Source organism: Salarias fasciatus, chromosome 8 (assembly GCF_902148845.1).
Source record: "Salarias fasciatus chromosome 8, fSalaFa1.1, whole genome shotgun sequence".
Classification (NCBI taxonomy): domain Eukaryota; kingdom Metazoa; phylum Chordata; class Actinopteri; order Blenniiformes; family Blenniidae; genus Salarias; species Salarias fasciatus.
The window spans coordinates 11497064-11521059 of record NC_043752.1 but is presented as its reverse complement, the minus strand read 5'-3'; the positions used below and the strand labels follow the sequence as shown (position 1 = coordinate 11521059).

At 41.6% G+C, this 23996-nt stretch overlaps 4 protein-coding genes across 5 annotated transcripts; 3 read left to right on the top strand and 1 right to left on the bottom strand.

The window, feature by feature from the left end:
• The first annotated feature begins 3541 nt into the window (after positions 1-3541).
• LOC115393778 (carbonic anhydrase 4-like) lies at positions 3542-5079 on the top strand. Its single transcript, XM_030098885.1, has 8 exons — positions 3542-3554; positions 3658-3684; positions 3786-3956; positions 4074-4222; positions 4292-4387; positions 4548-4626; positions 4701-4864; positions 4939-5079. Exons 1-8 carry the CDS (start codon positions 3542-3544, stop codon positions 5077-5079), a joined length of 840 nt encoding a protein of 279 aa, XP_029954745.1.
• Positions 5080-9347: 4268 nt separating this feature from the next.
• LOC115393217 (carbonic anhydrase 4-like) lies at positions 9348-11895 on the top strand. The gene is made up of 9 exons (XM_030098080.1): positions 9348-9386; positions 9475-9550; positions 9635-9661; positions 9772-9942; positions 10067-10215; positions 10304-10399; positions 11161-11239; positions 11315-11478; positions 11565-11895. The coding sequence occupies exons 2-9, from the start codon at positions 9475-9477 to the stop codon at positions 11733-11735; spliced, it is 933 nt and encodes a 310-aa protein (XP_029953940.1). The 5' UTR covers positions 9348-9386; the 3' UTR covers positions 11736-11895.
• Positions 11896-13797: 1902 nt separating this feature from the next.
• On the top strand, positions 13798-17249 carry LOC115393215 (carbonic anhydrase 4-like). 2 transcript variants are annotated; one of them, XM_030098079.1, is made up of 10 exons: positions 13798-13819; positions 14044-14204; positions 14380-14455; positions 14558-14584; positions 14674-14844; positions 15076-15224; positions 15308-15403; positions 15643-15721; positions 15811-15974; positions 16061-17249. In XM_030098079.1, the coding sequence occupies exons 1-10, from the start codon at positions 13813-13815 to the stop codon at positions 16268-16270; spliced, it is 1140 nt and encodes a 379-aa protein (XP_029953939.1). In that variant the 5' UTR covers positions 13798-13812; the 3' UTR covers positions 16271-17249. The 2 variants fall into 2 exon arrangements, with proteins under 2 accessions (XP_029953939.1, XP_029953938.1); XM_030098078.1 differs by having other exon boundaries at positions 14044-14225.
• mmp25b (matrix metallopeptidase 25b) lies at positions 16325-23552 on the bottom strand. Its single transcript, XM_030098077.1, has 11 exons — positions 23471-23552; positions 23258-23350; positions 21729-21861; positions 21348-21492; positions 20711-21003; positions 20460-20639; positions 20278-20362; positions 19988-20070; positions 19683-19835; positions 18837-19130; positions 16325-18401 (listed from the first exon to the last, which is right to left on the bottom strand). The coding sequence occupies exons 2-11, from the start codon at positions 23339-23341 to the stop codon at positions 18136-18138; spliced, it is 1716 nt and encodes a 571-aa protein (XP_029953937.1). The 5' UTR covers positions 23342-23350; positions 23471-23552; the 3' UTR covers positions 16325-18135.
• Between the last annotated feature and the right edge of the window lie 444 nt (positions 23553-23996).

Here is a 23996-nt window from a genome sequence, read left to right as displayed (position 1 = left end):
AGGAGTGATACCATCAGGAATATGTAGTAAAAAAAAAAACCCTGTGCCGTAACTGCTGGGTGACTTCCAACTTTCTAAACACCACGACTGGGTTTACACCCAGAGACGGGCCACAGAGGCAGTTCCCCGGCTTTGTGTTGGTGCGTTTCCTCACCCTGAATCACAAAGAAAGCCACAGTTACCGTGCGAACGCTGTGCTTTCATCCGAAATGGGAGGTGATATTCAGTGATTGAGATGGTAATTACCACACAGAGGAATGTATTTCTTTCATCCAGCAGAACATCGGACCCATAACTGAAGCTGAGCGGCACGGCGCTGCAGTGGTTAGCATTCTAATCTGACAGTGAGGTCGAGCTCCAGTTTGCATGTTCTCCCTGTGTGTGTCTGGGTTCTATGAAATGATCAGACGTCTGGCTGCATTTTGAAATAGAAATCCAACATCTTGTCAAAGCCTAAACCTTTAAAGAAAACATTACATGTACTGTGATATAATACCACAGTTATGTGAGTCTGCATCTGACCTCTTTTGGGATTAGTTTCGGTTCGTGTCTTCAGTATGGATTGCCTTCAAAACAACCTGTCAAGTTCATAAAGGTTGACAAGATCTTTGAAGGAGGTATTATAACACGTATGAACTGACACAGTTAAACAAACACCCCACGACACCCACACATCCCAGGATTTGTCTTCTTCAGTTTGTACATTAAAGGATATTTACATTTTAATGAGATTAGACAAAAGGACACTGGAGATGATAGTGATAATGATAATAAAATAAATGAAAAGTGGAAGTTAAATACAATAGAAATAAATACAATACAATAAAGAAATGTATATCATATAAAATCGATCAAATCAAAAATAAAGTATCAGCTGACGTGTGCTGTGTTCCTATGTCTGAATGGCGATTAGTAAAAACAAAAAAAAATTGAATAAATTATGATTTATTTATTTTTTAATTGGTTGACTTTATGCTTTGAGTGTCAGATCTGAGCATATATATATATATATATATACTGTAGATTTATGTCCTGTGGTACTGTGGGCAGGTTGTGAGCTTTTCTACTTGAGTTGACATTGAAAATAACATTTAAGAAATTGGAAACCTTTGTAAACTGCCCTTTAAAATGAATAAAACTCCAGGTTATGTTGAGCCTTGAATTACCAGACAAATAAATTTCATTTCAAAGCTGATTTTTGTCTTTTTATATTTATTCTCTGTCACAGTCAGTCTTGAATATATTATTGACTTGAACAAATGTGTGTTACGTGTGATTGTTAATTTATTAATTAAAAAGTATGGAGAAAACCCAACTAGACATCTGTGCATTGTCTTCTATTTTTAATTAATTTTTAACTTAATGTCACTGTTTTGTTTTTTTGTTTGTTTTTTTATTTGCCTTAAGATTAGACGTTAAGGTCAAACTCAAATTACTTTGCTGGCATTTCATTTACAATTCACAAAAATTACAAAGTGCTGTGTTTACTGAACTTTCAAGATATAGTTTTCAATATAATGAAACATTTACACCATATCCATCCAGATCTGATCTCTAAACAGCTTGGTGTCTGTGATTCTTTGGTATTTCACAATAATCAACTGACCTGAGACCAGTTTTTCAGCCAGGGCCCCTAAAATGCCAGTAGATCTCTTCTTCTCATTTGCTTAATTTTAAATGGGTTTTATTTGCTGCTTAATAGAGGCTGTTCTTTATATGTAATGCTGGAATTCTAATAAACTTCAATATAAAAAAAAAAAAAAATCATTACAAATGCTGGTGACAGTTGTGTGCCGCCCTACGGGAAGACGATTGGGTCTCTTTGATAAAATCTTGCAACAACTATACCACTTATCAGTTTGCACTTGAGCTTAACTTTTTGTGAGGCAGAGGGTTTAGAGTGCCTTCTTAAACACTTTCATTCAATGCCCCAAACAATAGAGAGTGGAAAAGTCCCATTCGTTTGTCAATCACTGTATTTATCACATGATGAAAGAATTTCAGTGTCATGTAATTAAAATGTCAACTCTTACAATGGTTATTTACGGCTTGGGCAGCACAAAGACCTGTTCGGTCAGTCAAAAGTATGACTGAACCTGAAGTACGGTCCAAGTAGGAACTTGAACTCGTAACGTAGCCGAGTACGACGTTATGTAATGAATTAATCTGCTGCTCTCAACATGTTGAAGAGTGCTAGTTGTTTGTTTGGTTGTTTGGAACTCATCATATACTTTGATATATGTCAGTTCATTGTGTTGGTGTCACAAAAACAGCAAGAGCAAATCTGAAAGTGATTTTTTTAATTACCTTGTGATGCCTTCACAATGGCCTCTCTAGTACGTGTTGACATATGAACTCCTTAAATTTTCTGGCACAGTGTGAGAAATGTGTTATGTAAGGTCTTGAGGTACACAGCTCAACTAATTAAAGCCAGCTAATTGTCACATATTGTTGTGGAAATATCACAAAGAGGTCACCACAAGGTGAGAAGCGATCTGCACTGAACATACAGTATATATTTAATTAAATATTTGATCTCGTGCTTGTAATTTATACACGTCGATCCTGCCAGCGTCTAACACTCTGCTGGATCGTCTCCAGGGTGTCTTTGCACAGCCTGTCAAAACAAAGTCAATGCTTTGATTCAAGATAACATTCATTTCTCATTTTATTTTACCAAAGGGTTTAATATTTTTAAAGTTACATTATAAAAAGTGAATCATCTGTGGTTTGGAGGTTATTTTAATGAGAATGATAACCGTAAAGCAGACTGAAAAATGATGTGGAAGTGCACAAAGTGTTGATGTGGAGGTGATTCGCAGCAGTGCGGCGGAGCTTTTTGCATATTGTTTGACTATATAGTCACTGCTGAAAGCATTACTGTGACCACCGGGAGGAATCTGCAAAAAATCATTGGCTTGTTTATTAAACTCACCGATTACACAAGCCGACAGCCCTGCCTTCTTTAAAATTTGGTCTCAGTCCTGCTGGTTTTCTATGTTTTCCTGTTCCAGCAAAAAACAACAATCTCCAGAAAGCCGAGTGACGAGCCGCACGTTACAATCAGGTGTGTTGAAGCAGGGAAACACTAAGCATGCAGGATTTTCAGGACCACTAGGTGATAAACAGGCTACGTTGGTTTTATCAGGAGGGACTTTGATTAACAGGGTTTGAACTTTAGTAGATGAATGAAATAATTACTTATGATCAGCGGGTTCTTTAGCGTCCATCATGCAAACCTCTTCAAACTCCCTGGAATATAATGAACTGATGTCAAAAGCAGGCGGGTACTGAGCAGGTATAAAAAGGGGGGATGGGGGCCTGCTAGGATGAGCAGATTGGAGGGGGGGAGAGCAGGTGTGGCAAAGGTAACTGGACCCAGCTGCTGCTGCAGCCTGAGAAGTGTTTCTGGTGTGAAGTTAAATCTACCGAAACATGACAGAAGAATATTTGAGTTAAAATTGAAAATGTGTTTCAGATGGCCTGGCTTTTAAAATCTGTGCTTGCTCTGTCCGTCTTGGTCCCCAAGGCCCAGACTACCATGTGCTCAGTTGGTGTGTATTTGCGTCGGCCTCTTTTCTGAGGCCTTTACTTTAAGTCTGCATGACCGGCCGACTCTGTATTGACTCTATGTGGAAAAACCTTTTCTGTTTTCAGAATGGTGTTATCATTTGCCAACCTGCAGTAAGATCAACTTCTTTCTTTGTAAAATTACTCCTGGCATGGTTGAGACTTCCCCTCATTGCTTCTTTTTGCTGACTCACTCTTTTCTTATTCTCTTACAGATTACACCACCTGGCCAAGAATTGTTCCTGCATTTTGCAGTGGCACCCGACAGTCTCCCATCAACATCAAGACCTCAGAGGCCACAGAAAACCCCCGCCTGAAACCTTTTACTTTTTATGGCTTCAATCGAAAAGATGTCCTGACAAAATTGGAAAACACTGGAAGGACGAGTAAGAAATCTTCTTGAGTTAATAGCAACGACTTTGTTGACTGAATGTTTCTGTAACTGAGACGATTGAATTGTTCGGCCTTCTCGTTTTTCCTCAAATCCCTTTCATTTTCTTCAGTCAAAGTCACCATTGCCAGCGGCGTCGGGGTGTCTGGAGGGGGTCTGGGTGAGCGTTACGACAGCCTGCAGTTCCACTTGCACTGGGGTAATGGCACCAGAGTCCCCGGCTCCGAGCACACTCTGAATGGAAAGCAGTTTCCCATGGAGGTAAAAATATGCAGTTTCCCCTGAATGCATGCTTTTGGAGCTCTTTAAGCTAATTAAATATCCTGTCAGTTGCACATTGTGAACATCAAGTCATCCCTGAATGGGGACACAGATGCAGCTGTCAGAGACCCAGCAGGACTGGCGGCGCTTGGTTTTTTCATTGAGGTGAGAAAAAGCTCTGAGGTGTGTCAACCTGTACTTCAAACTCCCTGTTCTGATATAAGTAACTGGTTCTTAAGTATTCCATACACCCTATGTTGAGACAGAGCTAAACTGCTGTGACATGGATGGTATCTGGATATGCAGTGTGTGTTTGATCTTTCAGGCACTCCCCAAACCTGCAAGTGAAATGCCAACAAGCTGGAAATTACTGACCTGCTACTTGTCCCGTGTCAGATGGGAAGGTGAGACATTGTTCATCTTGTAAAATTCAGGAAAGCCGTTTCAGTCCACTCACAGCTTGTGTATTTGTCCTCAGGTCAGTCGGTTGACATAAAACAGCCGATTTCTCTGAATTCTCTCCTCGGTGGAGTGTCTCTTACCGACTACTTCCGCTACAACGGCTCCCTGACCACCCCTGACTGTAATGAAGCCGTGGTGTGGACCGTGTTCAAAGACCCAATCAAAATCAGTGCGGACTTGGTGAGGATTTGCATCAACACCAGCATGTTCTCTCCCACCTCCTCTTGTAAATATCCGGCAAATCGTTCCTCCAGATTAACCTCTTCAGCACAACGGTGCACATCGGCTCCTGCCCCTCGCCCTTAATGGTCAATGTGTTCAGGGGAGTCCAGCGACTGCTGCCAGTCCAGAGGTCACCCGGAGGCAGCCATCCAATGTGTCATGGATACAAGTGACTCCAAGATGGACATCTGTGTATATGTCTTTAATTTAGGGGAATAGTTTATTAAAACATTGATATTTAAAGATGCATTGTGCTTCATTCCTTGTTTGTTACAGACATTAAATTTCCCAAAAGTGAGTGAACTTCTGGTAAAGGTAAAGTCTGGTCAAAGGGTGGCGGCTCGCTGCAGTTTAAGTTGAGCAGTTCTACAATGTGAGAATGATGCGCCGCTGTTGTTCTCACACAGACGTGAGTCAAAGGCGAGGCGCGCCACTGCTCAGGTGACTGGATCCAGCTGTGACATGAAACGGATGGCTGCCTTGCTTTCCCAAGTTCGTCAATATCTGTTTTGTGTCTTCAAATTTCAAACGACATGAAATTATCTGACTTTTCTGCGTCGGCATAAAAATTTGATATTAAAGCTGATGTCATACAAAGTCGTGGGCATTGCTGGTGGGCATGGATGAGGTGTTTACTAACAGACGCTCATGTCATCAGCGGGCGTGTTGTGGGAGCGGTTTCTAGCTAATATGGGTGGGTTCTCGCGTGCGAGTGACTGGGTGAGCACAGTTTCGTGCCTTGCCTTCAAGTTTGATTAAAAGTTTTTTTTAGTATGTGCGTCAGCTCTCACTATGCCCTGCCACGGAAGTGACACGAACGGCTGTAGTGGCAACAGGTGTTAACAGTTTCATTCCAAAATGTCATTAACTTTCTTGTGGTGGCTCAGTTGGTAGAGTGGGTCGTCTTCAGATGTTAATATTGCAGGTTCAATTCCCTAGCCCAAGTTCCAATTCTTAAGTTCATTGCTTTGTATGGCAGCAGCCTCTGTTGGTGTGTGTGTTAATGGATGAATGTAGGCAACCATGTAAAGCACTTAGAGGGGACTGCTCCAACAGTAGAAAATGGTAGTTACTACTTCAAAAAAATTGTAACTTAAGTTACAATATTTTAAATGTAACTGTTGCATTACTTAAAAAAACGTGTTTAAATATGTCAAAGAATTTGGACCTCCTCTCAATGGAACTTTAAGATGCATATTCAATTATTCATTGAAAAAATTGAATATATGACTACTTAAATAAATGGACACTTGACAGAATGAATGACAGGAAACACTGCATTATTCTAAATTATTCAAAAGCTGCTGTGTGATGAGACAAGATCCAAATCACACTTTATTTGTAAGTGTAGATAGAATTTCTGTATTTGTAAAAGAATAAAACAACGTATGTACAGTATGTCAATAGATATCCACTTTCATTTAAAAACTTGCTTTTGAATGATCACGACTCTCATGTCACGTGATGCACTTTGTACCAATATGGCTGCTTCTTCCTGTATGATGAAGTCAATTAGAAGATGGCAACAATGTACCGGTTTTAAACGACATCATCTAATTTGATCTTGAACTGCAAATAAGCAGCTATGCATCTTAGACGATGATGTCATTTAGAACGTTCCTGACTGAGGAGTTTGCAACAATGTATCGGTTTTAAAGCAACACTGTATTTTTCTCACAGGAACCAAAGTCGTGGTGAAAACTGCCGTCAAACGGATGTGGGCTGAGCGGGTATTAAAGCGATGGTGAGGCCCGACGCCGGTGGTCAGCGGAGTTGGGGGATGGGGATACCGGGGAGGCAAAGGTATTTGATGACACCTGTTAGAGTGGGAGTAACAATTATTTTGTGAAACTAAATTTTGTGAAATGAAATCTATGAAAACTTATGGCAGAAAATTAAATGACTGCAGTGTTTGGGTGTTGAAGTGAAACTTCAACTGACTTGTGAGATCTGCACCTGTTCTTTGTGTCTTGGAGAGTGCCACAGACTCAGTTTGTGTGTGTGTGTGTGTGTGTGTGTGTGTGTGTGTGTGTGTGTGTGTGTTTGCTTTTAGCTCGTTTTTCTTTTCTTCATCCAAGCAGATACATGAGGTGCATGCTTCATCGTGCGCATTGTATGAATGAAACCCTTTCTCTTTTCAGACAGCTGTTCTCATTTGCCAGCCTTCAGTACACTCATCTGTTTTCTCTGGAAGATTACTCTTTGCATACTTAAGAACGGCGCTGCCAGTCCAGAAGCTGCCTGTGGGCAGCAATCCAAATTTTCAGAGCCAGAAGATCAAAGGAAAGAAGTGACTCCAAAAATGGATGTAAAGTTAATAATTCTGAGAAATGTGTTTATTATACTTTGTCTAATGACTGACTTCAGTTTGATGTATTTAATAATAGTGTATTCATCTGAGATATTTATTGAAGAATTTATTTTATTTATGCCTACTGAGGTTAAAGTGTTTTTTTTTTTAATTAGTTTAATTATTTAGCTGATAATTAAAACTTTGCACCTTTAGTTGTCAGTTCATCATTTCCTGATAAGGAACAGGTCAACGCACTGCACATAAACTCATTGCAGTTCAACTCGACTCACTCCTCTGTCAACTGACTGCACATCGACTTGTCAACCACATAGTTTTCATAACGCGATTAAGATATGATTTGACACAATAGTGCACCCAGTTGAAATGCACTCATTAAATCAAAAGTGATGTAATAGATACGTATGTCATTTGCATAATCTTCATTGTGAAAGTTTTTGTTTTCCAAAATGAGGGCAACATTTTGGGTTACATCTGAAGGAGGACATGCTTTTTTTCTTTTCTTTTTTTTTTTTTTTTGCAACTTCAACAGAAACTTCTCCTCTGTCATCGAGCTTTCAAACCATGTGTTATCCTTGTTACCATAGAAAGGTAATGTAGAGTTAGCAAATATTGAAGCTGTCAGAGAAACAATAGGAGACATCAAATGTAAAGAATGCTTAAAGTCCTTTATGCTCCAACCAAGGGATTTATTGTCAGTTTCTTCAAGTTAGCAGAAACCATTGCTTAACTGTGTAACATCAAATACACAGTGCACAGTTTTTGCACACCGTGAACTTAAAGTAAATGCAAACAATGATCTGTACCTGCCTGTATTTTATGGTAGCCAGAATAAATGATTAACAAAAAAAGCTGAACGACATAGACTATATTTGATCACAAGCACAGTGATTCTACTTCAAACGTCTCACAATAGCACAGTTGCAGTTGTTTTGTCTCTTGGATTAATTATTGCCAACTGGTGCACATGAATAATGCATTCTGCATAAATTATTACTAAGTGCTCGATCTTTCACACAGTAAATCATAAAAATGTCCATACAGAGATATAGGTCACAATACCTGGCATTGTCTCCAGTTCTTCGTTTTGAAGATTAAGGCCATGCCATAAACAAATTATTTGTTTGCTCTGGAACTAAATAAAGGAGAGCCTATATAAGCAATCAACAATTATGACTTAACCAAAAAAAGAAAAAAATAAATGTGTGATGTGACCCACTTTTGTACAACTTCAAACAAAACCTTTAATAAAAGTGTACATTGGTGTATTTTGCCCTGAGGCAACGCAGAAAATCTGAGTTAAAAACCAAAAAACACCTTAAATCCATCACATATGTGTCTTTACATGTTTGTGCATCTCCACATATATTCCCTCAAGTTTGTTAAAAATGTAGAAAAGTTTCAATCTTCTCTTTGGCAGTCACTTTGTCACACAAACAGCTTGACACTCGAAACCTCAGACAAATTGCAAAAGGAAATAATTTATTGGACAAAGGCAGGTGATAAATTTAAACACAAGACAATTTAAAGGGATGAGGTCAGACCCAAAAAAATGTGGTTTGTGACATGAGTGCAAACCTGGGGCAGGTTAGTCATGTGGTTTTTAAAATGCTTAGTCTCAGTCGAGCAAAAACTAATAATAATGTTTACTTCTGCTTCCTTTAAAAGTTTTTTTTAAGCTTTCAAAAGGTTTTATTCACATCATTAATCGAAATTGTACATTTCCAAGAGTCTCAGTATTTTTTAACTCCTAAATTCCTTGCACAATTTTTTTTTCCAAAAAGGACCGAAAATGATGAATTCTCGATTCTGTGAAAACCACATTGCTCCATTGATGAGAGGGATGCATGCGATTGCAAGCCTGGCAAGAGGAAGTCAAAGAGCGGAGGTTCCCGGCTATGGGCTCTATGCACAACTTCACCACTTCCTCAACTTCAGGAGGCTCCTTTGTTTCTTGTCTTTAATGATGGGATGAGCTGATTTATGCAGGTGTGTCTGTTGTTGTTATAGAGGTCAGGGACACCTGGAATAATGAGCTCGTCCTATCATGAAAAACAGGAAACAAAGGAGCCTCCTGAAGTTCAGGAAGTGGTGAGGATGTGCATATAAAACGGGGGCGCGAGGCTCCGCAGGTGTTTTTCACGCTGAGAGGAGAGGCGCGCGCCAAAGGTAAGGCGCGCGGCCGCTCCGCTGGCTGGATGCAGCCGTGACACGAGGCGGATGGTTTTCAACAGATTGTCTTGTTTTTTTGTTTCAGATGAAGTCCTTTGTAGTGTCTGCGCTTGTGCTTTGCGTCCTGGTAACAAAAGCTGAGAGCGCGTCCAACGCAGTTGGTGAGTATCTTTATTTCATCTTTTTTTTTTTTGTTTTTTTTTTCATTAAATCTAGATGAATAATTAAACACTTTTCTTTTCCAGCTTGGTGTTACCACCTGCCATCATGCAGTAAGCTCTCCTCCTCTTCTCTGGATGATAACCATCTGATCATCATCATCATCACTGCTCTTCTTTCAGGAGATCAATCACTTTTTTTTTTTTTTTTAATTCTCTTCCAGATTTCTCCACCTGGTCAAGTATCGCCGCTCCGTTTTGCAATGGCACGCGACAGTCACCCATTGATATAGTAACGGCAAACGCCACCTTTAACGCCAACCTGACGGCGTTCACTTTTCAAAACTACAACAGCACCAGCGCCTTGACGAAGATTGAAAACACTGGCAAAACAAGTAAGGGATCATGTGTTTTTAATTTATTCCTGCAAACTCGGATTTATTTATTTATTTATTTATTTATTTATTTAGGTATAAAGGTTTTAGGTCTTAAATGAACTTTTATTTGCTCGTCCTCCAGTCAAAGTGGGCATTGCCAGTGGGGTCACGGTGTCTGGAGGGGGTCTGAGTGAGTCCTACGACAGCCTGCAGTTCCACTTGCACTGGGGAAATGGCACCGCTGTCCCCGGATCCGAGCACACTGTGGACGGGAAGCAGTTTCCCATGGAGGTGAAGATCTGCGCTTTGGTTCTTTACATACACTATTTTGGGACCTCTCTAGTGTCTCTCCATTAAAATGTGTCACTCTTTCCGTCAGTTGCACATTGTGAACAGCAAGTCTTCTCTGAATGGGAACACAACTCTGGCTGTCGGAGACCCTGAAGGACTTGCTGCACTTGGATTTTTGATTGAGGTGAGAAAAGAACAAATACATTTAAAAACATATGTATATATTACTGATGTGAATTCCCAGGTGATTGTTTTGAAAATGTGGTGGTGCTGGACTCCAGATTTATTTAATTTGTTTCAAGTTTGAATATTATTATTTGTGATCCTGTTAATGTATCAATAGCCAAAAAGGGCCAACCAGAGGGCCCAAGTAGGATGACCTTTTAAAGTGTATTAATCACAATTTAATGGAAGTCACTGCAGTATCTGGATTACTAAATGTGGGTTCCACTCGGAGTCAAAAAGGCACTTTACTTTTTTGCAATGTAGCATCAGCACACCAAGGGTGAATCTGTAAAAAGTATTCATAAAAAAACCCTGCAAATATTGTGTTTTTTGAGACGTGTCAGGGCTTACTTGAAAAATACTAACCAGTAATTCAACTTTCCCTTTTTTTGGTTTTCTAAATTTGCACAAGGATTCAGTTGAAATCAGTGTCTTTGTCCTTATTTTGGAATTGTTTAAGACTTTGACTCCTGCATATTTCACAATATTTTGCACCCAAAGACATCATGAAGTTGTCACAATGGTGAAATGTATTTGTCAGTTTGTCCGTATATTCAATGTAATCCTCTTCCATTGCCCTAAAACAAAGTCAAAACATTGAGAATGGTGGTTGCTTTTTTTAATTAGAGGCCCACTCTGAAACAAACCGGGCGTGAAGTGGCTCGTGCAAAAAAATAGTTGGAATAGCAAATCAGTTCAAGCAGTGCGCGTACCTTTCAGGCGCTGCCTAGCAACGTGACAGAATCACCGGAAGCCTGGAAGAATTTGACTTCCTACTTGCAGAACATCACGCAGAAAGGTAAGAAGACGTTGTCATGTTTTCCTGTAATGTGTATTAACTGCAGTCCGCTCAGAGCTGTGCTTCTGTCCTCAGGTCAGTCGGTTACCATAACCGATCCCATCTCCCTGGATTCCCTCCTCGATGGAGTGTCTCTTACCAACTATTACCGCTACAACGGCTCCCTGACCACCCCTGCCTGTAACGAGGCCGTGGTGTGGACCGTGTTCAACGATACGATCAAAATCAGTGAAGATCTGGTGAGCAGCGCTTCTTCCGTTCAAGAACAAATCCTTTGCCAGAACTCAAGTCGAGCTAACTGCCGTATTGTTTTGTTTCTCGGCAGATCAACCGCTTCAGCACAATAGTGCGAATCAACGGCAGTTCGTCACCTCTGATGGTCAACGTGTTCAGGGGGGTCCAGTCGCCGCTGCCCGTCCAGAGGTCGAGCTCTCCGGCTCGGATCAGCTGCTCGCTCAGCCTGGCGGCTCTCAGTCTGGCTCTGTGGACGAGTTAAAGCTGAACTTTCTGTATCTTGCAAGATGCTCACAGTGTTTTGATGCAACAGTTGAAAACCTCATGAACGTGAGCATCGTGACTGGTACTTTATTGATTGTATTAGATCATATCTGCATTTTGCCGTGCTGAATGCATTTGTCTCAGGTTTACTCAGTGGATGAGAGTTCAGTGGGAACGTCTTTTTCTAGACAAGCACCAAAGTCTGGTGTTCAGAAAAGTTTTCTGTACCTCAGTTTTTGAAATATTTGTTTGTTTTAACGTGAATTGTGTGTATTTAGTACTCAGTACAGATGCCGTTGGAGCTGAGAAGTTTTATCTGGTGTGATGAAGGATTTAATTTAATCAAAATGAACACCATAATTTATCTCACAATGCAAATACTGCATTTTATATTGTCTTGTTCTACTTGCACAACGAACAACTTCCTTGAATATTAAAACCTTCCAACCCAAATTCTGTGTTGTTGTTTTTTTTTTTTTCCATCTTTACTGGTCACAGCCGAGGTGACATGATGAACTGTGGTTAATGTCAGGAGAGCAGAATGAAATAAAGTAGTAATATAAAACAGAAAAGTAATGTAAAAACACCGTTTTTACAGTAGTAAACAGATAAATAAGCTTGTGTTGTCCTGTGTCTTAAATCATCAACTTCAGGATCCTTTGCTTCTTTTGAAGCACCAAACTTGACTCACTGGATTTAAGCAGATAGTTAAAGAATGTGAATCATCCTGGAGTCTTTATGACGTGACCTGTTTGACCGGAGGAAAACTGAAACACCAGCTTCAATCAGGATTTCTACCACTCTTGAACTCCTGACTTCTGCTGTCAAAAGTCACTAAATTTCAGCGTGAGGAATGAAAAAAAAAAAGCTCTGTTCTAATTGAGCCTTGGTTTGAGCTGTGCTGCATTCTCAGGTGTGGTAGTTAGTAAGTAAAATGAAACAAGCTTTACTCCAAAAATACCAGAAGACTGGACTCGGGCGTTAACTACGCGAGCGCCTTCGGCAGTCTGTGGGATGGAGAGAAGCAGAGTTGCAGATTCGAATCACATGAAAAAGGAATCCATTTTTTTTAAGAGTCACAAGTTCAGTGGCTTCAGACTTGAGAAAGAAAGAGATCCAATTTACTTGTGTATGGAAAATGGTTCTATCCTGTTCTAGACATGTAGTTTGGAGTTGAGGTGGGGAAAAGAACACTTTGTAAAAAACCGAGTCAGGTTAAAATTGTGTTGGAATTAAAACTTCATTAGAAACGCTACAATATAATGTAATCCAGTGCAAATGTGTTGTCCTAAATTGTGTTTTTATAAAGATCAAATTTTGCTTGAAATTATCAGAGAGGCTTCAACTGGGTTTTTATTGCCTTTGACTTCATCTCAAATTCAACACTATATTTGTAAAAGCAGAATATAAGACACAGTTAATGAGCCAGATTACATTATATCCCACCTGTGTGCCTGACAATGTTATATCTCATTATATATGGCACATATTTTATATGCTGTGAATGTATTATGCTTCCAAAGTAAGAGTTGTTTTTTAGGGTTAGGGTTAAAACAAAGGTTTTCTCAGAGATTCATGTCCAGAGATTCGGTGTTGTGACAGTGTTACAGGGCTAACATGGTTTGTGTGTGTATCCAAGTTAGACGTGTCAAATAATCAGAGCAAATTTTTAATTTGAAATGCCAACAAAACTGTGAAAAACAATTAAAGTCACATTTGTGGCCATTAGTGAACCGTTCCCTCGGGCTGGTGGGGAACAGGAAGTGTGGTCATGAGTCTGGTCTGTGCAGCAGCACAGCCGCCAGTAAAGTGGTCAAGTGACATTATTGACATAGCGTGATCGACAGATACCCATTACACCCAATCAGATGGAAAAAAACCTGGTTTCATGCATACGGGTAAAAGAACAGCAGATGAATATCTCACCAGCATGTGGAAGACCTGAAGTGTCACTTGGTTTTCAACATTTTTTTTTATATTTTTATTTCAGTATTTAACTGATTTTCAAACCAATAGCTTTGCCAGATCGAGCACAAAAAATTTGCCAAGCACAACAAAAACGGAAAAGTAGGATCATGTTGGGTAATAAAGCTCATAATATTTAAACCTTTAACGTATTGAAACATCATTGTTCCATGTCTAACAGAGCAGAAGCATGCTTTCTGGTTGTTCTCAATTGATTTTATTGCCAAGTAGTCAAAAGGAATGCATGTTTGCTGTGCTCAGAGGTCTCTGAGCAGGTGAAACAGTAATGATGCCAGTTTCCTGTTAGCCTGCTTGCATAGAGATAAATCAATCTTTCACAGTCATCGTCACTGAATTCTTCCTGGGAGATGGACATCAAAGGGCCGTGTTTTTCCACCTGCTGATGTTTGGGCCGAGCCCATATAAAGAGGGAGGACGAGGCTTCGCCGCTTGGAGCGGAGACAGAGGACACACAGGTGCATCGCTGCAAGGTTCATCTGAGGCAAGGAGACTGCTTTTAATTGTAAGATTTTTTTTTATTTATTTATTTATTTATTTATTTATTTATTTTTTTTTTTTTTTTCAGTTAGAGCAGCTTCGGCGATGTCTGTATCTCTTCGTTTTCAGTGCGTGTGCTTTTGTGTTTAACAAGATTACCTTCATAAAATGTGTTTCAGATGAAGTGGCTTGTAGCGTCTGCGTTCGTCCTGTGCGTCCTGGTGCCAAAAGCGCAGAGTGCCTCAGACACTGTTGGTGTGTATTTGATCATTATTTCTTTTCCACTCATTAAAGATCCATTGCTTTCATGCACTTGTGATGAGCAGGCTTTAAGTCAAACTGTCTTTTCTTTTCCAGTGTGGTGTTATCACCTGCCATCCTGCAGTAAGCCCTTATCTTTAAAAAAGCCCGTTGTTGTATATCCATCCCTGCTCGTCTGCAGAGACTCACACACTCCTCTCATTCTCTTCCAGATTACACCACCTGGCCAGTAATCGCCGCTCCGTTTTGCAACGGCACCCGACAGTCACCCATTGACATAAACACATCAAATGTCACAGAAAATGCCAACCTGGGAGCGTTTACTTTTCACAACTACAGCAGCACCAGCGCCTTGACGAAGATTGAAAACACCGGCAGGACAAGTAAGGAAACATGCCTGAGTTTGCTTTTCCAGAGTAAATGTCGTCCGATCACTTTGCTTTTTCATTGAAACCAAGCAAGAATTCTACTCACAATCTGTTCTTGGAAGGAAACGATTGTTCCAAATAGAATTCTTGAGTCTCCCATGAATAACAGGTCTCTGGCTGATGTGCATTTTCACTAGTTTCTCAGCTTTTTAGAGTTTGTTCAGTTTCTCACTCACTTTCTTCCAGTCAAAGTCACCATCGCCGACGGGGTCGGGGTGTCTGGAGGGGGTCTGGGTGAGCGTTACGACAGCCTGCAGTTCCACTTGCACTGGGGAAATGGCACCGCTGTCCCCGGCTCCGAGCACACCGTGGATGGGAAGCAGTTTGCCATGGAGGTGAAGATCTGCGCTTTGCTTCTTACACACTTTTGGGACCTCTCTAGTGGCTTTACATTAAAATGTGTCACTTTGTTCATCAGTTGCACATTGTGAACAGCAAGGGGTCTTTGAATGGGAACACAACTCTGGCTGTCGGAGACCCATCCGGACTTGCTGCACTTGGTTTCTTCATTGAGGTGAGAAAAGTTGCATGTTGTCATAATACTGGAGTCTTCCAGCAGTCTGATGGAAGGACTACTATATATCCCTTAACTTAAAGATACAAATTCTTCATTGATTTAATCGCTACATTCTGTCTTTTTCATGTTGTAGCTGCATGGGTGACCTCCTTGGGTTTTTATTGTTGTTGTTGTTTTGTTCAGTTGGGAAAAGTAAAAGTTTAAGCAATATGAGTATACTTTTTTGTGTTTTTCAGCCGCTGACTGGCAGTGCAACAGGAATGCCAGACAGCTGGAGGAATTTGACTTCCTACTTCCAGAACATCACAATGAGTGGTGGGACATGTTTTCTCTTCACTGTCAGGAGTAAAAACTAACAGAGTCCAGCAGCCACAGTCCGCTCAGAGCTGTGCTTCTGTCCTCAGGTCAGTCGGTCACCATAACCCATCCTATCTCCCTGGATTCCCTCCTCAATGGAGTGTCTCTTACCAACTATTACCGCTACAATGGCTCCCTGACCACCCCTGCCTGTAACGAGGCCGTGGTGTGGACCGTGTTCAACGATACGATCAAAATCAGTGAAGATCTGGTGAGCAGAGCTTCTTCCATTCAAGAACACATCCTTTGCCAGAACTCCGTCGAGCTAACGGCCATATTTTTTTTGTTTCTCGGCAGATCAACCTCTTCAGCCAAGTGGTGCGAATCAACGACAGTACGTCACCTCTGATGGTCAACGTGTACAGGGGGGTCCAGTCGCCGCTGCCCGTCCATGTGAACCCCCGCGACACCGGCACTGGTAGTGGCGGTGGCACGAGCTCTCATGCCCTCAGCATCTGCTCCTCGCTGGGCCTGCTCCTGTTCGGTGTGATGCTGTCGAGGGTTTAAAGCCCAAAAGGGGGCATCAAAGCCGAGGCTGCTGTCTCATCGCGGAAACGTTTCTTTTTTTGGCTGCCTTTGCTCTTCGTGGTCAAGCCTGACTGCCTTTCTTGGTTTTTTTCCGAGCTACGGTAAACAGTTTTGTTGAATTATGAAGCTATTATCAAATCTGTGTTGTGCGAATCAACGCCTCCCTTTGCATTAGAGATTTACATTTGTGTTTGAAGCTATAAACAGCAGAGTTGCAACACCAGTCTGACTTGAGCCACATTCAGATATCTGCAGGAAGTACATGTGCACAATGTTTACCGGTTTCAGAAACGAAGTCCAGGAACAGCCTCAGCATTTGAGTGGAAGTCTACCTTGATGTTTGGATGTATCTGTTGGCCTGCTGTTGCAGAATACGGCAATTTTATTGTACTTCAGTGTTTGTGTTACTCTGTTTTGCCGCATTATTATTTTTATTTTTTATCAGTGGAGACACTACTGGAGCTGAAATGTACACTCAGTGCTATGATTTTGGTGCAGTGAATGATTTCATGATTTCACAAAATCAGAAGAGCATCATTATTTTCACAGTCGGGTGAGCCACACGTATGCCTTCAGATATTGTGTTGCACTTACATTTACTGATTTGAATCATATTCATCATCTTGGATTTTGGAACAACTTGGCTTCAAAGATGTACAACAAAGGCAGAAAAAAAAAACAATGGAAAAGTCTAACAGATTATTTTTGTTTTATTTTGATATGATTTATTGCATATGGAGTCTAAAGTCCATGGAGGTGCCATTGTTGCATATTGTGTTTTAAATAGTAAAACAAAATGATAGTTGCAGTTTACTTCACTATTTACAACTATAGGAACATAATCAAAGCTATAAATACAAATCAAAGCCTCCCAGAATAATGTGAATGTCCTGTGAAAAAATAAAATGTAAGAATTAACTACATATATCAGAAATAAACAGATGAGAAAACTGTTTGACCCAAGATTGTCCTCCTTCTTTGTGACTAAAGGTCGTTTTGTATTAAAAAAAAAAAAAAAAAAAACTCTGGCTCTCAGGAGAGTTCATGAGGTCTTGATTGGTTTTTCCTTTTGAACCTAAGTAAGCAATCACAAAAATGTGACCCAGCGAGGACTAAACCAACAAGCTAAACAACATAAGCTCCTATCGTTATGCTTGTTTTTCTATATTTTTGACCTTGTGTAACACCCGGTCTCTTTGAGATCATGCAGCGATCGGCACTGCGGGAAAGGTGTCCCACATAAAGCTATCGCCCACAGATCTTTGCCATCTCATGAGGGACTGGCATGTCTGGAGTGACGAAGAATGAGTTTGTCACATGAGAGCTGGCGATCTATTGATAAGAGCATAGAAAAGATCCTGCTTCAGTGCATCTTTTCATCTTTTCAGGGTCAAGATCAAAGATTCACAAGAAAATGTGAACTCATAGTGAGCCGTTGAGCTACATATTATGTTTACTGTGAAATAAACTCATCTGATGATGACTGGCACAGACAGTGTCAACACAAAATATACATATCAAAGTTTTACAGAAATCATTTCAGAAAAAGCTCAACCATTTGATCGATATCACTCCTTAAACTGAAGTTTAGAGTAAGTACTCTTGCACAGAAATGAACAGCTGCAGTTCGTTTGTTCGTATTTGCTGTAAAGGAACTCACTATGAGGGAGGCACCCGAGTGCTTCATTACAGTGTTAGGTTTCTGGTCATTCTCCCACTCTCTGAGTAATCTGATACTTTTTTTTCTATAGAAAGGAGTGTTTGAAACTCTACATCACATCCAAGGAAAGGTCTGATCTGTTCATTTTTCTGGGTTTATGATGGCAGTCACTTTTTACTGAGCATCAACCAGAAAAATTTAAGTTTCTAAAAAACTCATTCACCAACATGACAGAGCTCAGGAGGAGCCAGCTGCTTCTCAGTGGCGAGGACGAGGCCTTCAGGTCACAGTGGCATTTCCCCGTGCTTCCTGGATTCTCGGGAGCAGCAGTTGGTCGTGGAGCCGGACACCTCAGCCAGTTTTCTCCGATGGATTTTGGGACGACATCCTGGTTCATTCCTCCTTTGTCCAGCACCCAATAAAGGTTGTCTTTGAAGAAGTAGGCGTTTCCTAAAGATCGACAGCAGCAGCGTTAGACGAAGTCAGACTCTGTCAGCGTTACACCTGTTAATTATCAACTGGATTAGTTATACCTGAAAACAACAACTCCACAGGGCATGTTCAAATAAAACCGTTAATAAAGCATGCATTAAGATGATCTGACGCTATTTGCTGTGTGGTATTGCGGCGTGAAAGTCGTCCTTGCTTCTGTGCATTCATTCGGTGCACCACTGGTCACAAGTCGCCTCGAGTCTGGTTTTAATATTTGACTTTGTACTTTCAGGTCACACTATCTCGGATTCGATCGGCTCTCTGACTGGCTGTCATTCTTGTCAGCGGCGTGTGCGTGCAAACTGAAATATGCCATCGCCGGTTTAAAAAACAAAACAAAAACAAAACAGCCGGCTTTGTTGGTTCGTCTGAGGCATGCGTTGGCGAGGTTACCGTCTCCCCAGGTAATGATGTCGTCCATGTCGGAGGGCATTCCGCCCCAGAGGCTGTTGTTCTTCGGGTAGCCCGGCTCGGGCTGCCTGGTCACCTGCTCGCCCCTCCGGCTCTCGTCGAACCTCCAAAACTCCCCGCCGCTGAACACGTAGGTCATGCCGTTGTGGGCCCAGACGAAGGCGGCGTCCACCTTGTCGACCGGGGCGCCGTTTTTCCTCCTCATGCCCCACTCGGAGATTGGACGGGGGTAGCCGCTCATGGCCCGGGTGTCCTTGAAGACCCAGTACTGAGAGTCTAGACAGAAAAACAGGTCAAATCAGCCATGAAAGCCATTTGCAATCCACACGTACGCCTGTCAAGGGAAAAGCTGGTGATTTACTGTGTCAACATGACTGACTGTCTCACACACACAGAGTAACACCTGCGTGCATTTTTAACAGTCACTCATCAACCTCACATGAATATAAACATACGTAGTTTGAAGAGGGTCATATTTCTTTCAGTGAATGCCGACTTACTTGTCAGACAGTCATCAGAACACACGTCTGAGCTGTTCTACTTTCAAATGGATTTCTATTTATTGTAGAAAATGTTAATGTTTCAGTTTGACTTCAGCTTAGTGTCAACTATTTTTCTCTGCTCCATTGTCAAAATGACAGAAAAATATAACATCTTTACAATCTATACCCTGAATAAATTATATATGTCTGGTTAAAATGATACATTCCCATACATCAGTGTGTTTAAAAAACTTTTCCCACAATATCATTTACTCGTAATTATAGCACTAAATGCGTCTCATTCACTGTCGGCAGAGTTACACAACACGGAAAAAGTGTGTCTTACTGATAAAAAAGATGATCCGGCTGTCACTCTTCCTCTCATAAACTGCATCGATCTTGTCCATCCGGGGTGGAAGGCCGAGCCAGAAGTTTTTGATCAGAGCTGGACTTGAGGACACTAAGGACCCATCCTGCTGAGTCCTCCAGAACTGTGAGCCTTTTTACAGAAAAAAAAAAAAAAAAAAAAAAAAACAGACAATGAGTCACTGGCGAAGCCACACATTAATAAAACTGACCACATAGAATATATCTTAAAGCTTATCTGACATGATCAACGGTAGCAATTATTTCAATTATATCTTTTCTTACCTTTAAAAAAGAAAACTTCTCCTCTGATATTTGCTATTGCATCAAATCCCCCCTGACACCGCTCCTTGAATGAAGGATCAAACCTGGGATGGAGAAAGTTTCTGTTACTGGATGTATTTAATGAAAAAGTCAGCAGAGGGCGCAATGGGACTGTCCCAATGAGGCTGCAAGTACCGAGTGTAGACTGAGTGCATCGATCGAGCTTTGGCAGCGGCTGAAAGCACTCAATACGTGGCCATATCCTGAATGGAGGTGCTTAAAGTTTCATTGTTCTCTCTGTTTCAACTCACCGCTGCGTTGGTCTTGGTGGAGGTGGACTGGGCAGACGTGGAAGGTCAGGGTCGACGCCGCCTGGACGCCCGCCACCTTTCACCCCTGCAGCAGAAGAGAGCAGGAAAACAATCCTGCAGTGCGTTTGGTGTAATAAATGACTTTTTGCTGATTTATAAGCCTGCTCAGAGCGGTTATTCACCATAGAGCTGCTGGATGGCCAGCCGGTCATCCAGGGCCAGCTGAAAGCCAGAAACGTCTTCAACAGCGCCCTGGTAGTACGGCCTCATGATGGACGGGTCGGTGGAGGAGTGAGAAAGTCCGAGCGAGTGGCCGAACTCGTGCACCGCGACCGTGAACAGGTCTGTTGTTCGGCTGTCGCCTGAGGAAAGATGAGAGCTCAGCACGTCTGCGTTAACAGATCCTCCCGCCATGATATCAATCAATAAGTACCTCCAAAGCTCCAGATCTCATGATCATCAAAGTGTGTGTCGCCCGCCATGGTGTCCCTGCCGGGGAAGAAGGCGTGGGCCAGGGTGCCGCCCTGTCCGTCAAACGGGTACCCGTCCTCGTGGAGCAGGCGGGCAAAAGACACCCTGATGTCCCCGCCGGCTACGTCGCTCGGCAGCCGTCGGAAATTCAAGGGGACCACGTCACTCCAGGCTTTGAAGGCGCGAGTCAGGAGGTTGTCCACCAAACCGACGGACATGCGGGGCGAGATGGACGGCGATGGGTAGCTGTGAACGCTGCAAACAAAAACCGAGTTTATCTGATATACGTATGTTCATTTTAAATGCACTATCAGAGTTCTATTGTCAGCTGCATAGCTTGGATGTTTTGTTGCTTCAGAACATTGAAGATTTTCCTGTTAACTTCTCAAAGTAGCGACTTGAAGGCACAAACACCAAACCTCTTGCGTGACACTTCCTTAAAAGTCACTGTTTTTTCCACTTACAAAGCTTCTGCTTTCAACATATCTGTTGTGCCACAGAACGAACCGTACCAAGCTGAGGCAATCGAGGATGATAAAGAAGTTTCATATAAAGGCTGAATCATGCAGCCGAAATATAACGTGACCGGACACACACACCTCCACGTGAGGTCTGTCTTGTGCCACTTAAGGCCTGACAGAGCGTATCTCTTCCTCCTGCGGCGCTTCCTCAGCATGTCGTCGCTGCCGACAATGTCAGGTAGAGAGCAGCGCGGCGTTGACATGAGTTTCAGGGTGTCGCTGTCTGGAAGAGAAGTTGATTACATGGTTGTTGAAATTTTAAGAGAACATTACGTGAACTCAAGTGACCCCAACACATTTAACAAGATTCTGAAAAAAAAAAACAACCAGTATTTCTATGATGCGGCTAAGATACATGGAAGCAAGGATTCAAGCTACTGGATTATGAGCCGTCTGGAAAAGAGATGTTGGGATGTGTCAAGACAAGACAAGAGCATCAGATAAGCATTAATCGCTTACCGAGGACCCCGGTTTCCGTGACCCCTCCAAATCTTTGCATGACCCGAATGGCTTTCTCGATCCCATCCTTGCTCTGCAGTTTGCTGGTCCGAGGGTCGGGAGGAGGGAGGTAGCCGTACCGACTCAGCCAGTCCTGGAGAGAGCACAAGGAAATCAGAACCATAGTTAGTTATTTTCTTTCAATTTACACCACAGGAGGCCAATAATACCACAGCAGGCTTGAAATGATACAGTGGTCCTAGAGTGAATTGATTTTCCCTCAAATTTCTCAAAAGTGAATCAATGATAACAAAAAATCTGAATTTTTAATTTTTATCTGAAACAATTTGATGCGGAATTACTAAATAATTAACAAGCTCAAAGCCACAAGTGACCAACGATACTGCTGGAGCATGAGTCAACTTGAACATCCTCAGGAGACTGTCGTCGACACGCGATGCCAGTCATGACCGCCGGTCATCAGATCCATCGAGTTCCCCATAAGGCAGCTTTTTCCTCATCAATATTGCATCGTGCCGTCCTTATTGAGCAAGCTCCCAGATGGCGTAAAGACTATGCATTAAGAACAGATTCATGAGGAAAGCAAGAGGTTAAAAAATGGCACTGGTTGTGAGAGAGTGTATCTTCAAGAACAAACAGGAAAAAAAGCAGCTTGTCTTCTCGTCTTTCGAAAGCTGCATCTCTTCCTGTACAGCCGACATCCTTTCAGCTCAGGAAAGGTGTTGGCCCATTTCACCAACGTTCATCTGTTCTTGCACGGCATGCAAAGCAAACGCTTCATGACGGTGGACTCTCTTCTCCACTGCTTGACGTGCTTTTTATGTGTGAAGGCAGGGTGCATCCTGTTTAGACGCATCAATCAACCGCAAATAAGTGTTTCTGGACCATTGGAGGACCCCAGGAAAAAAAAAAACAACAAAGTGACACACACACACACACATGGGGAGAACATGCAAACTCCACACGAAAAGAGAACCAAACCAAGGATAAAGTCCATGTTGGGAAAAAGCACTGAGCTCTAAACCTGTGAATGGCTGATTTTCAAATTTCTATGGAGAAAATAATATATTTTTGGGAATTTCCTTTTCATGAAAGCTTGGAATACAGGGGCAAAATACAGACCAGTTTCATCTCAGTGAACCTGACAGATAAAACGTACCACAATAAATGACACAATTACATTTAAACTTTTTTTCTTTGTTGTAGCACATGTGGTTCATATCACATAAATGTTATTTTAGAATAGAAACATTTTCATAAAAACTTCAGTGAATTTAAAATAAAAGAAATTTTACCTGTTCAGCCCACTTCTGATGACCTTGGGTTGTATGTTGCTCCTGGACCTGAGCCCTGATTTGTTCTTAATACCTTAATTTATTAACCCTTTAAGAAGTGGTATCAATTTAATATGTTTAGGATGTAAAAAAACAAAGAACAAAAAAAAAAGTCCTCTTACATGCATGAAAAGCCTGCACTGTATATGTTTCATTTGTACCTCACATATTACAGTAGAGTTAATATTTACTCACCACTGCTCTGCTGTATTGATCTTGCACTGCTGATGCTCCAGAGATCAGACTCAGTACAACCAGCAGCAGAAGAGCCAGCTCCATCACCAAAACCTGCAGAAAGCAGTGCTCCGTTAGTCCATGCTGACTGAAGCAGATTAGTTTAAAATATATATATATATTCTGAGCAGCTTCCAGCAAAAAGAAGAAGTGGAGAGTCTGAACAAAGCTTACCGTTGTTTCTCCTTCAGACTCCTCCCGGGACTAGGCTTGGTTTATCGATCAGTACGAGTCTCTCCTCCCTCACTGCCCTTACAACGGCTGCTGCATCTCAAGCTTCTCTGACTCAACGGTACCAGACTCTCAGTTACACTCACAGGCCACGAGGTGCAAGAAAAAATCAAATAAAGAAATAAAATTGAGACCATGTCTGAAAAGTTTCTGCACAACTCTGCCACGTGGTAATTGGCGTTTTTTTCCTAATTATTATTTCCTAATTATTACAAAATGTGTTTTATGCTTAAAAATCAATATAAACAGATGCTACAACCTAATTCCAGGAGAACCTGACTCACTCATTTCCTCCAACCAATAAGACATAACTTTTCAAATTAATAATTAACGGCAGAAATACATGCTGCACTCTGTGCCTGAGATGATGCTGCACTGGGTGGGGCTGGTGGATGTCTGGGACAGGTATGACTGTTTGTCTGCCAAACCGAAGCCTGCTACGCCCTAAAAAATGAATGGTAAAAAAACA